The 20,115-nt window shown below is 39.1% G+C and overlaps 1 protein-coding gene across 3 annotated transcripts in view; it reads right to left on the bottom strand.

Moving 5' to 3' along the window:
* The window catches only part of slka (STE20-like kinase a), a 182,611-nt gene that overhangs the window by 78,805 nt on the left and 83,691 nt on the right, over positions 1-20,115 (bottom strand). For all 3 annotated transcript variants that reach the window (XM_072557283.1, XM_072557284.1, XM_072557285.1), the window contains exons 2-6: positions 15,434-15,598; positions 3,966-4,014; positions 1,442-1,591; positions 581-653; positions 209-403 (exon numbers count right to left, since the gene is read on the bottom strand). In XM_072557283.1, the coding sequence (XP_072413384.1) occupies positions 209-403; positions 581-653; positions 1,442-1,591; positions 3,966-4,014; positions 15,434-15,598 (632 nt within the window). The remainder of the gene's footprint in view (positions 1-208; positions 404-580; positions 654-1,441; positions 1,592-3,965; positions 4,015-15,433; positions 15,599-20,115) is intronic.

The raw sequence follows: 20,115 nt of genomic DNA, 5'->3' as shown, positions 1-20,115 counted from the left end.
GATAACATCGTTAGCCATGCATCGGGACCTTGCGATCTTATTTGGATCATCCAAACTTCGGTTAAATCAAATGCCGGATAACCGAGGTTTCTTTGTATAACACTGAATTACACAACAACTCGATGAAATATCCACAGAAATCTACAAACACTAAAATTTGCAATATAAATAGGTGCTTGCAATTAGCCGCCAATGGAAGTATACTTACCATCGGGATGGTTGCGTCAGTGTGGGTGGGTCAGCTTTAGCAATTTTCAGTAGGACTCTCATAGGATTCAGCTCATGGTGCGGTGGCTCCATTTGAGCCAACTCAATCAGGGTGACACCAAGTGACCAGATATCTGCCTTATAATCATAAGGTTTGTCTTTTGACGTCTCACACATCACAACTTCAGGTGCCATCCTAGAGAGAGACAGATACAGTACATCACTGAATATCTGAGGCAGGACATTGGAAAGCATGTAATCCCAGACACCAATAACTATTCACTACATACAATCCACACAGTTGGAAACTGATAAATAATACTAGATCCTCACAAAGAACAAGTCAAGCTTAGAAGTAAAAATCACATCTTACCAGTAAGGTGTCCCAATAAAGGAGTCCCTTCGTTGCAATGTCCTGTTATTCTTTGCTGAGACCCCAAAATCAGCTGTAATAGAAAAGAAAAAGAATAGGTCTCACCTAGTCCAATGGTTCTGGGCCTGAACAGGTAGGACATTTCTGACAATTAATTTATTAAACTGACTGCAGGCGCTGAGGCAGCCTTGCCCCAGGTCCCAGCTCCTGTAGAGCAGAAAAGTGTACATTTTTGCTGAAATATATAGAAACCATTATTAGACAAGAACTCATGGTGATTCTGCTATTTAAAAGAAATGGCAGGACTAAAAAGAATGTCCAAAGCCCACTTGCACTCCATTCATTGTCCTTTATTAATGTTGGGAAAGTAAATACAGATAATTAATGCTTTCACTCAATAGGCCTTGGGCACTCCTCTAATCTTTAACTGAAAACATGTACAATTGTATAGCTCAGTGATCCAATTGAAAGAATACTGGAAAATTATACCAATACTCCTAATGAGACAATCACAACTTGCCTGTCCAAAGCCTAGTGAAGCATAAATGGCTTTTCTTGATAAAGGCTACCAATGAAAACACTAACTTCTTGTTTGTCTCAGATGCTGACTAATATGTCGTATCTCATTGATTTCTCATGAACAGAGTCTTTTACTTTTGGGTTCTAACAAATTTTTCTTCTTATATCTCAGACACTGTTACAAGCAGATTTTCAGACAATACGAATAACATTCCTGATGAAGGGCCTATGCCCAAAACATCGATTCTCTTGCCCTCGGATGCTGCCTAAGCTGCTGTGCTTTTCCAGCGCCACACATTTTGACCTTAAGAATGCTATTGAATAAAAGAAAATAAGTTTTACCCAGTTTGACATCTCCTTCCATTGTGAGCAAGATATTCCCTGCTTTCAAGTCTCGGTGGATCACCTTGTTGTCATGGAGGTAGCTCAGAGCTTCCAGTGTATGTTTACAAATTACTCGAATTTGAGGCTCAGTCAGAGCTCTTTCCAATTCTATAAAACAAGAGCATGCAGCAGCAAGGTTAGAAAGATAATACTGAACATTGTGGGTATGAGCTAGACTGACCTTGATACCATGCCAGAAATATCAGGCTCATGAAAGGCTGACAGTATTCTGAGACGTACCACTGAACACTACTCAGTGAATAAGGATCCAGCCATTTCTGAAAACATCAGACTCCCTCTTGCTGTAGTACCTGCTTTTTGCCACAGGGGACCTCCAATGAGCCAAATATGGAAAACCAACAGCAGCTCAATGTGATCTGGAGTGGAGTTTATTTTCTGGAATGCAGGATCTTCCTGATATTCTCCAATTTCCTCAGAGAAAAAGAAAAATGGGAGCGCGGAAAAGGAGGGGGGGTGGGGGGTGGGGAAGAAGGGGGCGCGGGGAAGAGAAGGGGGGCGCGGAAGAGAAGGGAGAAATTTGAAGAAAATTGTCAAAACATTCATGACAATACAAAAAAAATTTGATTCTCCACCCCAAAAGGTTTATCAATGCTCAATCATTGAACACATTTAAAGATGACAGAGACAGATTTTTGGTCTCTCAGGGCATTTAGGTGTTTGAGAGGGGTGGGGAAGTTGAATTGATGCCTAAGATCAGCCATAATCGTACTTAATGACAGAGAAGGCTTGACAGCCAAATGGTATCCCTTACTGCTACTTCTTGTGCTCTTACAAAGTCGATCAGTAAAAAGAGAATTGTTAAAAACAAGCTGAAATTGCAGAAGAGGACTGTTAATCTGTAAATAATGATCAATAAAGGATGAAGTGTTTAATAAATATTTGTGCATCAGATTTTTATTGGAGATGTGGATGACAATGAAAGGAATCTTGTAAATACAAATGTCGGCTTGAATACATCATAAGATCAGGCAGAAGATATGGGGAGAAACTGTACAGTCCCAAGAAATGGCATTTCTGAGCATTATTGGGTGTGGCTGCAAGTCAGGGAACTGGAAAGTACCCAATGTGGAACCGCTTTTAAAACAGGAAACAGTTCCTCTGGGTAAAAGCAGGGCAGTGAACATTTGTGGTAGAAAAAAACTTTAGTCTTTAATTATGGATTAAATTACCATGAGTATGAAGAGAAAAGAGAAGCAGCCAGCATGAATTTTCAAAAAGGATAACCGTGTTTGGCATTTCAAATGGGAATAATTTAGTAAACACAAGTGTGGCATGACTTTAGGAAAATCTTTAATATGATGATCCAGGGTTCAAACCTATTGCATGTGGATGGCAAACTACACAAAAGAGTTGGTTAGAAGAGAGAACAGAGCGAGATTACAGACAGTTTTCCAAAGTGGTTGAATGTGAACATTTGCATCCACGTGAACCTCACTGTATATGGCAACAATTTGGATACAGGGCTAGAGGGCATGGTGTTAAATTTACAAATGGAATGAAAATATCAGGTTCTTTACAAGATAAAAGTAAGATGGGATAATCAGTTATAAAGTGAGAGAGGGCATTCAATTGGAAATTGTGAGGAGGCAACATTTAGTTTTGTTCCAGCAAGAATGACTATGAATACACTAAGTCAGCACTGGGGAAAGGGTAGTGAGATTTAGGAGAAAGATTTTTGTTTACTCATTCAAGAAACATGGGTGTTACTGGCTATTCACAGGACAGTAAAGATATCAGCACCTCAGGGTGATAAGGCCATGAAACAAGCTAAAGAAATTGAAGCTTTTAAACAAGAGAGATACAGAAATATAAAACAAGCAGATAAAATAAGCAGATATAAAATCTTAAGATGTTAGAGAACTGTATGCAGTATTTTAGGAAAAGGTTCACATTTCAGAAAAAAGGTTAGGCTTTTAGAGACGGTACAGAGTGGATTTTTAGAATGATGCCCGATAAGAAGAAAAATTTTGAGGGGAAGTGGAGAAAAATCAATCGTTTCACCCTAATAAAGTAACTTAAAGAGCGATAATGACATGTTTGAAATGCTGAAAGGATGTGACAAAACAGAGTGAACCAAGCTGTTTCCTTTGGTTGAGACTCTGAAACAAAAAGCCACTGAAACAAAATTAAATTAAGGTAATTTTGGCCAGAGGACAGGGAAACTTCTTCAGACAGACAGTTAGTAGGCCATTATTTCCAGGGTTAGTAGGTGAAGTTGAAACTACTGAAGGTTAGATAAATCAAAATAAACTGAGATAAACGATTATAGATACACGGAAATGTGAACTGGACTATTTATTCATGGAGTGTAAACGGCAACATGGACTATTTGGATGAATGTCTGTTTCCATGTTGCACCATCTAAACATTTATTTCTTCTTCTTATTATTTTCAGCACAAAGATTAAAGCTAGACACAGCCAATGTCAGAATAACTTACAGCACAATTCAACAGAACGTACCCAGCATTACTGCATCTACAGCTCCTCCAGCACAGAACTCTATCAGAATCTGTGGGAAGAGAAAGTTGCCAGTTAGAGACAGGTCAACATAGGTCTTAAAACAATGGTGCAACAGCCAACAACCTTTGTACACAATTTACTCTAATGAATGGTAGGTCTGCTCAATCATTCAAGGTGACTATGGCTCATTTGCACTTCCACTTACCCAGCTTTGAACTATATCCTGTGAGACCCTTATTTAATGTCGGATGTTGTTTATTAAATACTGTTTCAAAGTCCCTATAAAGTCCCATATAAGAGACTGTTGACTTAAGCAGAAGTCCACGGAACGGAGGTCGGATCACTGACAGGGCTGGGAAATTAGTTGAGTGTCACAGGATAGAAAGTAGGGATAATGGATAGGGCCTCAATTTTTTTTTATTAATGCCTTGGATAATGGCATACAAATTTACGTATCAAAATCAGTTGATGACACAAAGTTAAGCGGCACCATAGACAGTGTAGATGATAGCATAAAATTACAAAGACATGTTAATAGTCTAAGTGAATGGAGAAAACTGGGTCTGATGGAGTTCAAAGTAAATGTGAGATTTGTTAAATACAGTAAATATCCAAAGAGACCTGGGTGTTTAGATGCATATATTGTTAAAATGTCATGAACAGGTGTAGAAAATAATCAAGTTAGTTAATACAATGCTGGCCTTTATATCTAGAGGGCTGAAGTATAAGGTCACAAACGTTATGCTGCAGTTATACAAAACCCTGATTAGGCCCCACTTAGAGTCATGTGAGCAAGTCTGGGCACCGTACCTTAGAAAGGATATACAGATATTGACCTTAGAGGGAGTACAACATAGGTTTGCAAGAATATTCCCTTGGTCCTCACATTCCACCCCAATCTTCAAACCCAATGCTTCATCCTCCATCATTTTCTCCACCTGCAGTCTGACCCCACCACCAAAAAGACTTTTCTTTCCCCACCATAGGGAACGTTCCCTCCGCAACTCCCTCATTGGTCCACACTCCCCATCAACCTCTCCTCCACACCTGGCACCTTTCCCTACAAGTGCAGGAGATGCAACACTTGTCACCACACCTCCCCTCTTATCTCCATTCAAGGCCCCAAAGAATCATTCCAAGTCCAGCAGAGATTTATCTGCATTTCCTCTAACACAATTTACTGCATCTGTTGCTCCAGATGTGGTCTCCTCTACTCTATATCAGAGAGACTGAATGCAAACTCAGGAACCAGTTTAGGGAACATCTAAGGTCTGCATGCTCCAATCAACCCCACCTCCTGGTTGCCAGCCATTTTAACTCCTCCTCTCATTCCTTAATGACACGTCAATCCTTGGCTTCCTCCACCTTCAAAATAAGGCAACACGCAAACTGGAGGAACAACACCTAGTCTTCTGCTTATAATCCTATGTCTTAACAGAATTCACAAGCTTCCAAATCTGTCCACTCCCCACCGCATTCCAGGTCCAGCCGTCCCTGTCCACCCCCAACCCTTTACCTGATCTAATCTGTCCATCTTCCTTCCTGCCTGCCTGTCTGCTCCACCCTTCCCACTGACCAATCTCGATCACCTCCTACCTGCATCCACTTATCGCCATCCCACCTACCTTTCCCACAGCCCACCACCCCCCCTTTCTTTTATTTATTTCTCAACCCTCTTCTGCCCCCACTCTTAGTTCTGTGAAAGGATCCTGCCCAAAACATCGATGATGCTGCTTGACCTGCAGTGGTTTTTCCAGCTCCACATTTGATCAACCCCAAGAATGAATGAAAGCTACACTTCAGGGATTATTTTGAGGAGACATTACACAAATTAGGTCTGTTTTCTCTAGAATTTAGAAGGTTAAGGGATGATCTGATCACGTCTTCAAGATATTAACAGAAGACAGGATAGATAAACTGTTTCCAATGGTTCGAGATTCTAGAACATGTGGACGTAGTCTCAGAATTAGGGCCAGACAGTTCAGGAGAGACATTACACGCAAAGGATGGTAGATGTTTGGAATTCTCTACTATAAATGGCAATGGATGCTGAATCAATTGTTAATTTTAAATCAGAGGTGGATAAAATTTTTTTAAGCAAAGATATTGAGAGATATGGGTCAGGTTGGCATATGGAATTAGGCCACAAATTAGCCATGAACTCAGCGAATGATGGAAGAGGCTCAAGGGGTTAAATGGCCTACGCCTGTTCCTATAACAGAATGAATTCTGTACATTTTAATAAAAATGCATTAAAAATTAAAGTTATACAGAAACAAAGTCTTAAGCAGAAAATGAGTTGAGGGAAAAATGCCTTGCTCATGTATATGTTACAAAAGTCTATCTGGCTGTTATGTCACTTAATCCCTTTGATTATTCTGTTGTTATAATGTTGGGGATGGGGGGATTGTAAGATTCAGCTTTCACAAGAAAGTTCCCGCTAGGCCCTGGGAGTCTTGGTGCAGTACCAGCATGAAAGGTTGCGCATTGTCAATGCTATTTTTCTAAACCTTTAAAGGGCCCAATCATCTGCAGAGTTGGGAACACACAGAGGGTCAGCAGGATTGGAACTAGTGCAAAAAAAAGACTATGAGGTTTACTCTGGTCATAAAAGATTCCTGAAGAAGGGCTTATGCCCGAAATGTCGATTCCCCTGCTCCTTGGACGCTGCCTGGCCTGCTGCATTTTTCCAGCACCACATTTTTCAACTGTGGTCTCCAGCATCTGCAGTCCTCACTTTCTCATAAAAAGGTAAAAGGTAAGCCACCTGACAATGTCAAAAGTTAGCTGCTCTGCTGTAGGTAGAGGATGGTCTATCCCAGACAGAATGTTGCTGTAGACAAAAGTAGAAATTGCTGGAAAAGCTCAGAAGGTATGGCAGCATTTGTGGAGAGCAATCAGAGTTAATGTTTCAGGTTGAGTGACCCTCCCTTAGTTCTGAGGAATGGTCACTCCACCTGAAACATTAACTAATTTCTCTCCACAGATGCGCCCAGACCTGTTGCGCTTTTCCAGCAATTTCTATTTTTGTTTCAGATTTACAGCATCTGCAGTTCTTTTGGTTTTTTATTTAGGATGCTCCTGTAGCAGACTCTGAACAGTTAAGATTTGGAGAAATCCTGGTAACTATTTGTGCAATTACAAGTGCGGGCTGAGACTCAAGAAAGACCCTGGGAGTTGTGTGGGTTTGTCAACCGTCAATATTACCATGTAACAGAGTCAAGGTGAAGGAAGCTCACAAGGAGTACTTTCTTGCTGCAGCTAAGATTGGAGCTTGGAGAATAGTACCAATTGCAATAAAGCCTGGTAAAGCGGTCTGTCTGCAGAAAAGCTGGGATTGTGCCCATGAGCAGGTGCTGTGTAGAGTTTCAAGAATTCAGGGAAATGCAGTCCCAGGAAAGAAGATTGAATTACCACGACTGAAGCGGTGGATCATGACAGTCCACAGTGGAGAGGCTATTGAGAGAGTTTCAAGGAATCAAAGCTTCATGAGATTTGGTGATCCACAATGGCGTGTGCGCGCACGTGTGTGTCACTGAGAAATCCACAGGGTCTGTTTTAACTACATTTGCCATTTGATGTGGTATGACTGGATAGGTAAGATCCCATTTGGCTTAAAAGATCATTTTTGTTTTTGATTTAACTTAATGGTCTTTCATCAAAACACAAACACACAATGTTGCAGATTTAGTTTTTATTATAAACTGCAAGGTTATTATGTAAAAGAAATGAAAATAAAATGGAATAAACTGAACTATTTACATATAATACAAGTTTAAAGATTTAGAAATTGACATGATCCAGTTAGAAAAGAGTCTGCTGGTACTTGAACCCCACTATTACCAGAGTCATCACAAAAATTAAGTAGTACTCCAAGTCCCCAATTTAGTAGGAAAGATTAATAGGGAGACAGTTCAATAGTACCAATCCATGGTATTTGAGGAGGTCTCCACTTTGCTTCCCAAGATCTTTTGTTCTCCAATCCCTTTATTTCCAGATCCTTTCAATTCTTTACAGATGATATCGTGTGGTAGGTACACCAATTGTAACATCTTACAGTCACTAGTTAGAGGAAACAGTTTACACCAGTGGGAAAGAATCCCTAGCTATCTTCCAGGCTTTGGTTACTTCACTGCAGAGAAAGAGATCTTGCAGTGTGGAGGCTTCTCCCCCTGTATTGCAAACACACAGCAGTTCACCTCTCATCACGCTCAGCATCCACAATTGGCCCCATCTACACAAATCAATCAGCAAATCTCACTGAGGTGCCTTAAATAATTTTGGATTAAATTTTGGAAAAATGACATACACCTTACAGCATAAATGTGTGAGGGTGCTCAACCACAATTTGCTATTTAAACATATTTACTTCCTGCTAATTCTGGACATTCTTCAGATATTGTTTTAACTTTGCATAGTAATATTGTAAATCTGGATAGTAATGTTGATTGTTGTTTGTTCAAAACCACAGAACCTTGTCATTTTACTTACTATTTACCTCAGAGATCAAACATTATCTACTGCTTAAAAGAAGTTACTGGTTCCTAGCTAGATAACATGTACATTTTTGTAATCTCAAGTTGGTGCATCACAAAGAGGTTCTCTGGATAAGATGGCTGCTAAAAGCACAATATATTCAAGAAATCAAGGGTAGCAACCCATAGTCCTTCTGAACACATTTCCAAATGATTACACACAATAGTCCAAAAAAGTGATCTGCTTTCAATCTGAACTCCCACCCAGCTGTATTTAGTATTCTAACCATGAACAAACTCGTAAAGTTTATCTTTGTTTACAGGGTGTTGGAAGTAGGCTGAGGTTCAGAAGCTGTTTGTCAAGTGACATGTCTTGAGAGATGGTCAGTTGCTAATGGTACAAGTATCTGAAGGCAGACTGCTGGTAGGGGATGAAAAGTGATGTGATGTAACTGACATCTGAGATACACCTTGAGCAGATCACAGAAGTTCAAGAACAGTCCTTATCCAGAAAGAAAATAAATCTGGGGATTTCATAAATTATATCTGGAAACTTCGTAAGAGGTAGTATATTGAAAAATGGAATCTTCATAGACTAATCCCCTGTAACTCTAGTCCGATAACCTAACAAATGTATAAGAACAAAGCTAAAACAGTCAACATAGTATTCCAACACAAGTGCAAACCCCAGAATGTCTTGCAATCAGGCATCAGTTTATCTGCATCACTTACAGGAAGTGCTCAGTGCTATGACGTCTGATAGATGTGGGAGGAGTGTTAATGTGGCCCCAAATATAATAAACAATGTCTCATAGTTCTAGAGAATTGTGAAACTAAACACACTGCAAGAAAGACTCAGCCTCCCATATGATCACTGCCCAATGGTATGTCTTAGCTGCTCTCTATCCCTGGATAACAAATCAGCAGGCAGTTATGAACCAGCTCTCAGTTTGAATCACTCATCACCTGATTCATTAGTAACTAATCTTTGCAATATTCATGCATCACATTTTAAAAGGACAAGCTTTACAGGATTGTATTTCATGAATTGCGGCTGTCCTCCTTTGAGAAAGGAAGGTTGAAAGGGTATGTAATAAATGTGTTCAAAAATCATGAAAAGCCTAGGTAGAATAAATAGACAAACATCGAAGAAAGGCTGACAATCAGAGGACTACAACTTCAATTGAATGACAAAAGAACCAATGGTAACAGAAGACAGCAAATGGTTAACACCTGGTACGCACCACCCAAGTATTTGGAGAAAGCATTTTGATCAAGGCTTTAAAAGGGGATATGATAATTTCCAAAAAGAAAATACATTTAAAACCATCAAGGTAAAGGAACAAACTGTGTTGCTCCTTAACAACTGGCACAGACACAGCAAATCAAAGAGCACTCAATGTAGTGATCCAAATCAGGTCCAGAGGTGCAACAGATTACCAAACACAGCCAGAAACAATTCTGTTTAAACATGGAAAAGTACTGGATCAGAGACAAGAGCTGTAATCCTGTGATCCTATAAGGCTGTAATGTTGTGGAGAGCAGAATGGATCAAGAAAACATATAGCTTGGAAGTACTGTTTGTGTGAAGACAGTAATATAGATTATCTTTGCTATATACAGCAAAAGTGCCCAAGCATTTCATTGATGGTGTATTAAGTTTATATGTTACAGTAAAAGTCTTGAAACTTGAAATATTGCTGTAAATTTCAAGATTGTCACTAGGAATACAATTATCTCCCTGCTCAGGGGATATTACTTCAAATTGCACGAAGAGCTCTACAGTTATCATGTCGATATGGATTGTAACAATTCGCTGAGCAGAAGTATACCCAATACCCTAGATGTGAATGAACAAGAGTTTTGTAATGCTGCAGCACAAGCTCCTGCCCTTCGTATCCTAGTTTTCTAATAACTCTTCTTTTTTGTACCTGATCATTTTATTTTTAAAAATTCAATCACAGGTTGTGGGTATTACTTGCAAAGCTAGCAGTTATTGCTGAACCCTACTTACCCTTGAATTGTTTGCTAGGTCCAGGGGCCGAGTGGTATTATCACTGGACTGCTAATCCAGAGACCCAGGTAATGTTCTGGGGAATACTGAAAGAACTACGGCTGCTGTAAATTGGAAACAAAAACAGAAAATGCTGGAAAAACTCAGCAGGTCTGGCAGCATCTGTGAAGAAAAATCAGACTTAATGACTTAGGTCCAGTGACCCTTTCTCAAAGCTGCCAGATTTGCTGCATTTTTTCAGCAATTTCTGTTTTGTCATCAATTTTCTGGGGACCTGGGTTCAAATTCCAACATGGCAGATAGTGGAATCTGAATTCAATAAAAGTCTGGAATTAAGATTCTAATGATGACCATGACCATTGTCACAAAGTTATAAAGATGTACAGCATGGTCCAACTTGTCCATGCCAACCAGATATCCTAAACTGATTTAGTCCCATTTGCCAGCATTTGTCCCATATCCCTCTAAACATTTCCTATTCATACACCCAACCAGATGCCGGTTAAATATTGCAATTGTACCAGCCTCCACCATCTCCTGTGGCAACTCATTCTATTCACACATCACCTTCTGCGTGAAAAAGCTGCCCTTGGGTCCCTTTTAAATCTTTTCCGCTCACCATAAACCTATGCCCTCCAGTAATGAACTTCCCCTACCCCAGGGAAAAGACCTGTCTATCTACCCTATACATGTCCCTCATGATTTTATAACCCTCTATAAGGTCACCCCTCAGCTTCCAACACCCCAGGAAATGCAGACGATTCAGCCTCTCCCTGTAGCTCAAATCCTCCAACCCTGGAAACATCCTTGTAAATCTTTTCTGAACCCTTTCAAGTTTCACAACATCCTTCCTATAGGAAGGAGACCAGAATTGCACTCAATATTCCAAAAGCGGCCTAACCAATGTCCTGTACGGCCACAACATGACCTCCCAAACGCCTACACTCTATGCTCTTACCAATAAAGGAAAGCACACCAAATGCCTTCTTCACTATCTTATCTACCTGTGACTCTACTTTCGATTGTCAAAAAAACCCATCTGTTTCATAATGTCCTTTAGGGAAGGAAACTGCTATTTTTACCTGGTCATACCAAATGTTACTCCAGACCCACAGCAATGTGATCAAATCTTAACTGCCCCACATTTGCTAAGAGTATGGCATCAATCATGGGCATGATGGGTAGGAACAGGAAACTTCCTTCCTGAAATCATTACTGATACTAATTTATCTTTCAAGATTTACTTTATCAACTGAACATAAAGATCTCAGCTGCCAGGGTGGGATTTGAACTCGTATCATTAGTCAGACTTCTGCACTATATGTCCGGTAACATGACAATACCAAACCTTTCACTTTTCTGAACTGTTCATGAACCCACAATTTTTTTTGGACCTGCACTGTTCAGCTTTTTCCCCATCCAAACAGCATGGAATGATAATCTTACTTTAGTGCAAAATGGATAGTCTCACCTTTACAAACACTGAAATCCAACCGTCACTGCTTTGCTCACTCTATCAATACCTACTGCAATTTTACTCTCCCATCTACAATACTGATACAGGTAGTCCTTCTATAACACTATGATTGTATTTTTGAGCAACTCTGCATTATAGAAAAATTGTGCTTTAGAGACAACGCTTAAAGTGTTGGAGATATAATTATGTTACGGCCAACACACATTTTAAAAGTTTGCGCTTTGGAAACAATGTCCCCAGTTTGCCAATCGTGTTACAGTGAATTTGCTTTTAACGAAACGTGTTATAGCAGAATGAACTGTATACCACCAACCTTTGTATAATCATACAAACATACAAACTAGAGGCAGGAGGAAGCCATTCACTCTTGAGGGTAATTTACTTTTCAATATGGGAGCATAAGAGGTATAGTTAGCAAGTTTGCAAATGACACCAAAATTGGAGGTGTAGTGGACAGCGAAGGTTACCTCAGATTACAATGGGATCTTGATCGGATAGGCCATTGGGCTGAGAAGTGGCAGATAGAGTTTAATTTAGGTAAATGTGAGGTGCTGCATATGGCAAGGTCCTCGGGAGTGTTGCTGAACAAAGAGACCTTGGAGTGCAGGTTCATAGCTCCTTGAAAGTGGAGTCACAGGTAGATAGGATTGTGAAGAAAGCGTTTGGTATGCTTTCCTTTATTGGTCAGAGTATTCAGTACAGGAGTTGGGAGGTCATGTTGCGGCTGTACAGGACATTGGTTAGGCCACTGTTGGAATATTGCGTGCAATTCTGGTTACCTTCCTATCAGAAAGATATTGTAAAACTTGAAAGGGTTCAGAAAAGATTTACAAGCATGTTACCAGGGTTGGAGGATTTGAGCTATAGGGAGAGGCTGAACAGGCTGGGGCTGTTTTCCTGGAGCGTCGGAGGCTGAGGGGTGACCTTATAGAGGTTTATAAAATCATGAGGGGCATGGATAGGATAAATAGACAAAGTCTTTTCTCTGGGATGGGGGAGTCCAGAACTATAGGACATAGGTTTAGGCTGAGAGAGGAAAGATATAAAAGAGACCTAAGGGGTAACGTTTTTACGCAGAGGGCGTTATGTATATGGAATGAACTGCCAGTGGAAGTGGTGGTGGCTAGTACAACTGCAACATTTAAAAGGCATCTGGATGGATATATATATGAATAGGAAGGGTTTGGAGGGATATGAACCAAGTGCTGGCAGGTGGGACTAGATTGGGTTGGGATATCTAGTCGGCATGGACGAGTTTGACCAAAAGGGGCTGTTTCCATGCTGTACATCTGACTCTAAAACCATGATCAATCTGTTTGTGTTCTGAATTCTACATTCCCATCTATCCCAATAACCTTTGCTTCCCTTGCCCATCAAGAATTCATCTATCTCCGACTTAAAAACATTCAATGACCTACTTCCACTACATTCCGAGACAGAAACTTCCAGAGAGCAATAAACCTCAAAAAATTCTTGCCTCATCTCTGTCTTAACATGTGACCCCTCATTTTCGAACAGCGTCACCTAGTTCTGGACTGGCCCACAAAGTGAATAGCCTTTCAATACCATTCAGGATGTTATACATTTCAATTAAATCACTCCTCATACTTCCAAACTCCAAAACAAGCCTAGACATGTATTATTTCCTCAAAAGACAAACAACATATTCCAGATATTAATAAAGTAAGCCTCCTCTGAAACACCTCCAATACATTTACATCCTTCCTTAAATAACAAGAGCAAAACTGCACATAGTATTTAAGATGTGATCTTACTAATACCCTGTATAACTGAAACACAACATTCTTTCTTTCATGCTCAATTCCTGTTGTAATAAAGGCTATTAGCCTTCATAATCACTTACTGTACCTGCATACTAACACTGAGACTTGTGCACTAGAACATGTAAATTCTGTCATACTCTAGAATTCAGTAGCTGTTCAGTATTTTTTCATTCTTGCTGCCAAAGTGAAAAATTTCATGTTTTCCCACATTACTCATTCAACCTATCTTTGTCACTCTTATGTTGTTTTCACAATATACTTTCTTATCCACCTGTGTCATCTGCAAATTTGACAACCATCCCTTTGATCTTCTCATCTAAGTCATTGATATAGATTGTAAGATAATGAGGGCCCTGCACAGATCCCTGCAGGATCCCACTAGTCATATCATGCCAATCTGAAAAAGACCCAAATACGCATACTTGAACATCATAATTAATTATATCATATGATAGAGAGTCATAGGAAAATAGGATGCAAGAACTGGAGCAGATATTTGGCCCTTCTGGCCAAATGATGTGATTATTGTCTCATTTCTACTTTCCTGTCTGCCTGCATAACCCTGGACTCCCTTGATTATCAAAAGCAATTTTATAAGCGTCTTATTGGGACAGCTTTTTTTTAAATAGAGTTGGAGCCAGATAGTAAGTAGTTAAGAAAAGAGGGGTTGGATTTGTGAATATTGTTGTTTAGTGGTCATTAGAGTTAAGAAAATAAAGAACTTTAAACCTGAAGAAAACCTCTTTATCTTTCCAGCAACAGTTGTTGTAAGCTGTGACTCTTAACTGTGGCTTCTATACACCAGTGGAAATATTTGGGGAAAAGACAACTGAAGCAATGTGCTGGACAGCAGAAGAATCATATAGATCAATACGAGAATGTTAAAGGGACGTTTATAAGGATATTAGAATTTTAATTCAAGTGTTATACCCTAATGTTTTACAATGGTTTACCTGTAACTAGAATCTAACTACTTGTAATAAAGTCATTCTCGTTCAGTAGAGAAACCTGATTTGTGCATTCTTTTGACCTGAGTCTGAGCATCAGGTAAATGTGGAGTCTTTGCATACTACTTAAAAATTCCAATTTTTGTGACGACTTCGGGGACAGCAGTCCTCAATTGCATGCTACCCGAGTGAATCATAACATGCATCTCTTAACAATGCAGTGAGAAGAACAGGAAAAATTAGAAACTTAATTTGCAATGCACCTTCTGATCAGAGAATCATCAGTAACACTGAACTGTCAGTTTAAATTTTATTTCAAAGAAGAAATCGTACTTAAAAATGTAATGGAATAAAGGGCAAACTTTAAATAGGAGACAGTTCAAGTAAAATTGACATACATTCCCATTAGGAGGGAACATAGTGCAACCAGAGTAATGTGAATGAGCAAGGAAATGGAGGTCAATATGAATTAGAAAAACAGTGCATAATGCCAGATATCAGGTAGATAATACAGAAGAGAAGGTGACTAAATACGAAGAGAAATGAAAAGGGAACTAAGACAAGCAAATAGAATATATGAGAAGAAACAGTTAATTTAACATGGAAAGTAATCTAAAAATCTTTTGGAGTACAGTAGTGAGCAAGCTATGCATTCATAAGCAGTGCTCTTTAAATGAGATCTGAAATTAGATCTAAGTTCAAAGTCCCAGAGATAGAAACTAAATGTTTAACATAAATAGCGTTTTTATTAATGGGAGAAATGTCACTTACCCACAGCTTGTTTTCATAGTAAAATGCATCTAGCAGCTTGACAATATGATCATGATCACATGATGCCAGGATATCAATTTCCACAATATAATCTTCCAGCTCTTCCTCACTTTTTGTTTCAATCACCTTTGCTGCAGCAAGAATTCCTGTTTGCTTGTTCTGTGCCTGTGTTTTGAAAGTAATCACATTGTTAGGCAGTTGCTGGTATCTATTACATCATGAAAATGTACAATCACGCAAGATTTTAAAGCGGGATGCAAAGACAAAAAAAAAATCATACATAAGTGTATTAGGTACAAACATCTGCAAGATTCTTGTGAGATGCATAGCAATTTATTTGTTCAGAAAATGAAATGTTAAACTTAGAACATCTTAGGACCAATCTAAGACATGGATTATTAAACTGAAACTGATGGAAGTTAGCAAATGCATCATAGTGAACACATGTTTCAAAAGGGGTCATGTTGATTTCCTGTACTGAATTTTTTAAAGTAACAAAATGTAAATAAGGGTAACGAAGTAGGTACAATATACTTGACTTTCAAAGTGTCTGAAAAAACTATTTCTAATCAGCCTGTTCAGAGATATTATTACACACCTCTGGAACAAGTGGGACTTGAACTGCTTAAAGGCAAGATTACTACCACGGCATGACAAGAACAGTAGGTTACGAGATTAGGAATCACGTTGAAAGTACAAATACGAGGAGACAAGCAAGAAGCATCAGCGATGAGAGTAAAGTAGCTAATAGCACCAAGCAGAGAATGGACGTTCAATACTCTTACTCCAATTAACAAATGGTGGGAAGCGATGTTCCACAAGGACCACATTGCTTACAATTTATGTAACTAATTTGCAATAAGAATCTGGAAAACCACTTCAAAATCTGTAAATGAGATCAAATTAGTGCATGGGTAAAGGACTGTGCCAAAATACAGATTGCCAAGAATTATCCTGCAGAATGGATATGTAACTGACAAATTGTTTGAGCTACTTTACAAGTAAAATAGAAAGTGACATATTGTTTGTGAGTAAGAATCTAAATGGGGTAGAGAGCGGAGTGGTCTGGAGATACAGATACACAACTCAGTACATATGACGAATAATAATTAACCCATTAAAAAAAGTACTAAACTACATTTTCAGAAAGAGAACTGAAAAGCAGAGGAAGTCACAGTAAACTCATATCAAACCTGGTTAGGACCACACCTAGCACTGTGAACAGTTCTTGTCTATTATAAAACTGATATAAAGCTACTGGAGAAAGTACAAAAAATATTTAATAGATTGAGATCTTTTGCTCATCAGGCAAGGATGAGCAGGCTGGAATGCTTTTCTCTACAGAAGGGAAGATTGAGGGGGTGACTTGATACAGAAGTTTTGAAGATTCAGAAATGATTTGACAGGGTTGATGTGGGAAAAAGCTGCTAATTGTAAGCAAGATCAGAACTAGAGGCCATAAATATAAAATAACAGTATAGACAAACAACATTTGGTTCAAACTTCTGTTTTGCACAATCAAGACTATTTACACAAATTAGCAGCATAAGCAGCATAAAGCTTTGACAAAGGGTCAGTTAGACTCGAAACTTCAGTTCTTTTCTCTCCTTAAAGATGCTGCAAGACTTTGAGATTTTCCAGCATTTTCTCTTTTTTGGTTTCAGATTCCAGCATCCGCAGTAATTTGCTTTTACACTGTATATGATACTTTAAATGTGGTTTTACTGATGCCCCATATAACTGAAGCATAACGTCCCTACTTTTGTATTTAAAATTTCTGTTAGCATTCCCTACCCATATAATAACCTTTGTGATCCATGCAACAGGACACCCGCAATCTCTTACCATTTAGAATTTTTAAAAATTCTTCCTGCCAAAATGGACAGTTACCCACTTTCCTACATTATACACCACTTCCAAATCCTTGGCCATTCACTTAGCCCACCTATATCCCATTGTAGCCCCAAGTTGTCTTGACAACTTGGTTTCCTACCTATAACTTTGTGACATCAGCAAATTTAACATCCATACCAATGGTCCCTTCCTCCAAGTTATGAATGATCAAAAGTTGAGGCCACAGCACAGATCTCTGTGGGGCATCATTCATTGCAGCTTGCCAACCTAAACAAATATCACCAACTTAACACAAATATCTCATTAGCAATTTATTTTTAGAACCTAGGATGATGTCCATCAGGTCTCAGGGACAGCCCATAGCTCCAACAACTGCTCACAGCCCACTGCACAATTTCCCAATAACTGTAAGCACTGGGCATTCCAATTTTGTAGTGATCTTTGATTTCCTCCAGTTCTTCCCTCCCTTGCTTTTCCTGATTTACAGCTATTTCTTCTGACATAGAGCCGTTCAGACTTGTTCCCAAGGTCCATAATAAAGGTGGTCAAAGTCCTCAACAGAGAATCAGTCTATGCTGTAAATACCACACTGCAGACGGAGGATGAACTGCAGTCGCAAAAATAAAGATTCTCTCATGACTGTAAAAATTGTTTTATTTGATCATCAGCATCAGGAAGAGAAATGCCATGGTCCAAGACATTGCTACACCATCTATCAGCAATGACAACATTACTCTGGGGATTGTTAATAACTTCTCATATTTGGGATTCACAATCACCAACCTGTCACCTGATGCTAAAATTAACAAACACATTGAAAAGGTTTCAAATGTTATGCTCTAACTGAGTAATGGTGTGTGGAACAGCAGCAACCTGACTGAGAATACTAAACTGAGCTTACCAAAGCTGTGTCTGCAGCATACCCCCCCATCGTAGCGAGTCCTGGACAGCATATGTTAGTCAGATGAAAAGTTTTGCTGTCTCAGATATATTGTCAGAATTTCTTGACAAAACAAGTCATTAACTCAGAGTTCCTGCAGAGTACACTCGACTGCTATGCCACTGAAATCTGCTCTGCCTTGGCCACGTTCATTGGATGCTGGATGGCATCCCAATTCTGTACAGTGATTTGGCCACTGGGTCATGACTTCCCATTCATCTACTGCAAGGACAATAAAAGTAAGACATGAAACTGGTAGATACTGCCACTGACCACTAGGAATAGTCACCATTGTAACCTCTAAAGGCCGATTGCTTGGACAGGCACTGAAAGAGGTGAGTAAAAAGTTAGCTCAGCTGGCCATAGAAGATGATCCAGTGAAAAACGAATTGTGGTCCTTCTCAGTATACTGCTTTCTTCTACAAATGCAGAGACTCAAGATGGGGTTCCTAAGCCATGCCAGGTGATGCTAATGTAGTACCAGTAGATGATACTACTGGACAAGTCAAATTCTAGAATAAAATCAGGTTTAGTAAGTCATATGATGTTTTAAATTTAGTTAACAGGTAGTCAGCCACCAGAACAGTCTCATGAGAATGTAGAGCTTCTTGAACGTAAGTTTACTATGCAGAAGAAATAAAAGACGAGTTAATTGTAGAATATTGTTCAAACAATATTAATACATACAGCAAAACAAAGTTTCAATCTGCTTCATAACACTATCTCTTACAGAAACTCAAATCCAGAGAAATTACCATTCCATATCAAATCTTTCAGTTCTGTTTAATTGAATCTCCCCACTTTCAGCTGTGTGAACTGTGGAAACTTCTTATTTGAACACTTGTAAAACTGAAAACTTAAACTTTCACAGCTTTTTGAACCCTGCAGATCTTTAACCAAATGCTCCTGGTTTGGAAGTATCATAAATTCAACTTTCCGACCAAAGTAACTTATTCCCCAGATTGCTCTGAAAACTCCTTGCTGGGAGAAAAACTACTTGTTTCTTACCTCAGACAGGTTTCCCACAAACTGCCCTAAAAACGTTCAATCTCTGGGTTTTCTAAACTCAAACCAATCTTTAATTATTGCGAACTGAAAACAACGTCATGGCCTTCAATGTTTCTTCTACTTGTCACAAAACTTTCAGTAATAACATCTTATTCCATTAAGACAATTAAGGGTTAATTCTATTGGCAATTCCATTAATGGTTTGTGTCAGCTGTTCTTTGATGCACAGTGGATTAGGTCACTGTTCCAGGATGATTGTCTGACTTAAAAAACACTCTTCACAAAAGTAACCAATGTCCGTGTACCACAATTTGAAATCTAAACTTCATAAAATGATATTAATATATATAAACCTCACAACTGTCATCACACTACAAACAACTCCTCATCATGACGCAAACCAGCATCTTATGAGATGGAAGGCTGTCAAACAAGACTGATTTTGTGGCATAGTAGGTATCACTTCCATCTCTGAATTAGCAGGTTTTAGGCTCATGTTCCAGTTCAATACTCTCAGAAATGCGCTGTTTTAGCTGAGATGTTAAAAGAAGTTCCATTTGCCCTCTCAGGTCAAAGTGAAAGATTGCATGCAACTATCTTGAAAAGCATGGCATTTAACTCCTGTGGCCTGGATCCAATATTTATTACTCAATTAACATCACGAAAATAATTGTGTTTTGTGCTACTAAGATGACTTTTCTTCTGAACTTAATCTAGGAATGGTCCCTTACCATCCAGTGCTGTGCAGGGCATAGAAGCTCAACTTTGTAAAAACCTCATCACTTAAGTCGCATGCATTTTTGGAAACCATGTTTGAATTTGCTATTCCAAAACAACTTTCTGACGTTTCTGACAAAGTCACCTCCACGTAAAATCCATT

Source organism: Chiloscyllium punctatum, chromosome 38 (assembly GCF_047496795.1).
Source record: "Chiloscyllium punctatum isolate Juve2018m chromosome 38, sChiPun1.3, whole genome shotgun sequence".
NCBI lineage: Eukaryota > Metazoa > Chordata > Chondrichthyes > Orectolobiformes > Hemiscylliidae > Chiloscyllium > Chiloscyllium punctatum.
This window is presented reverse-complemented; position numbering and strand designations above follow the sequence as displayed.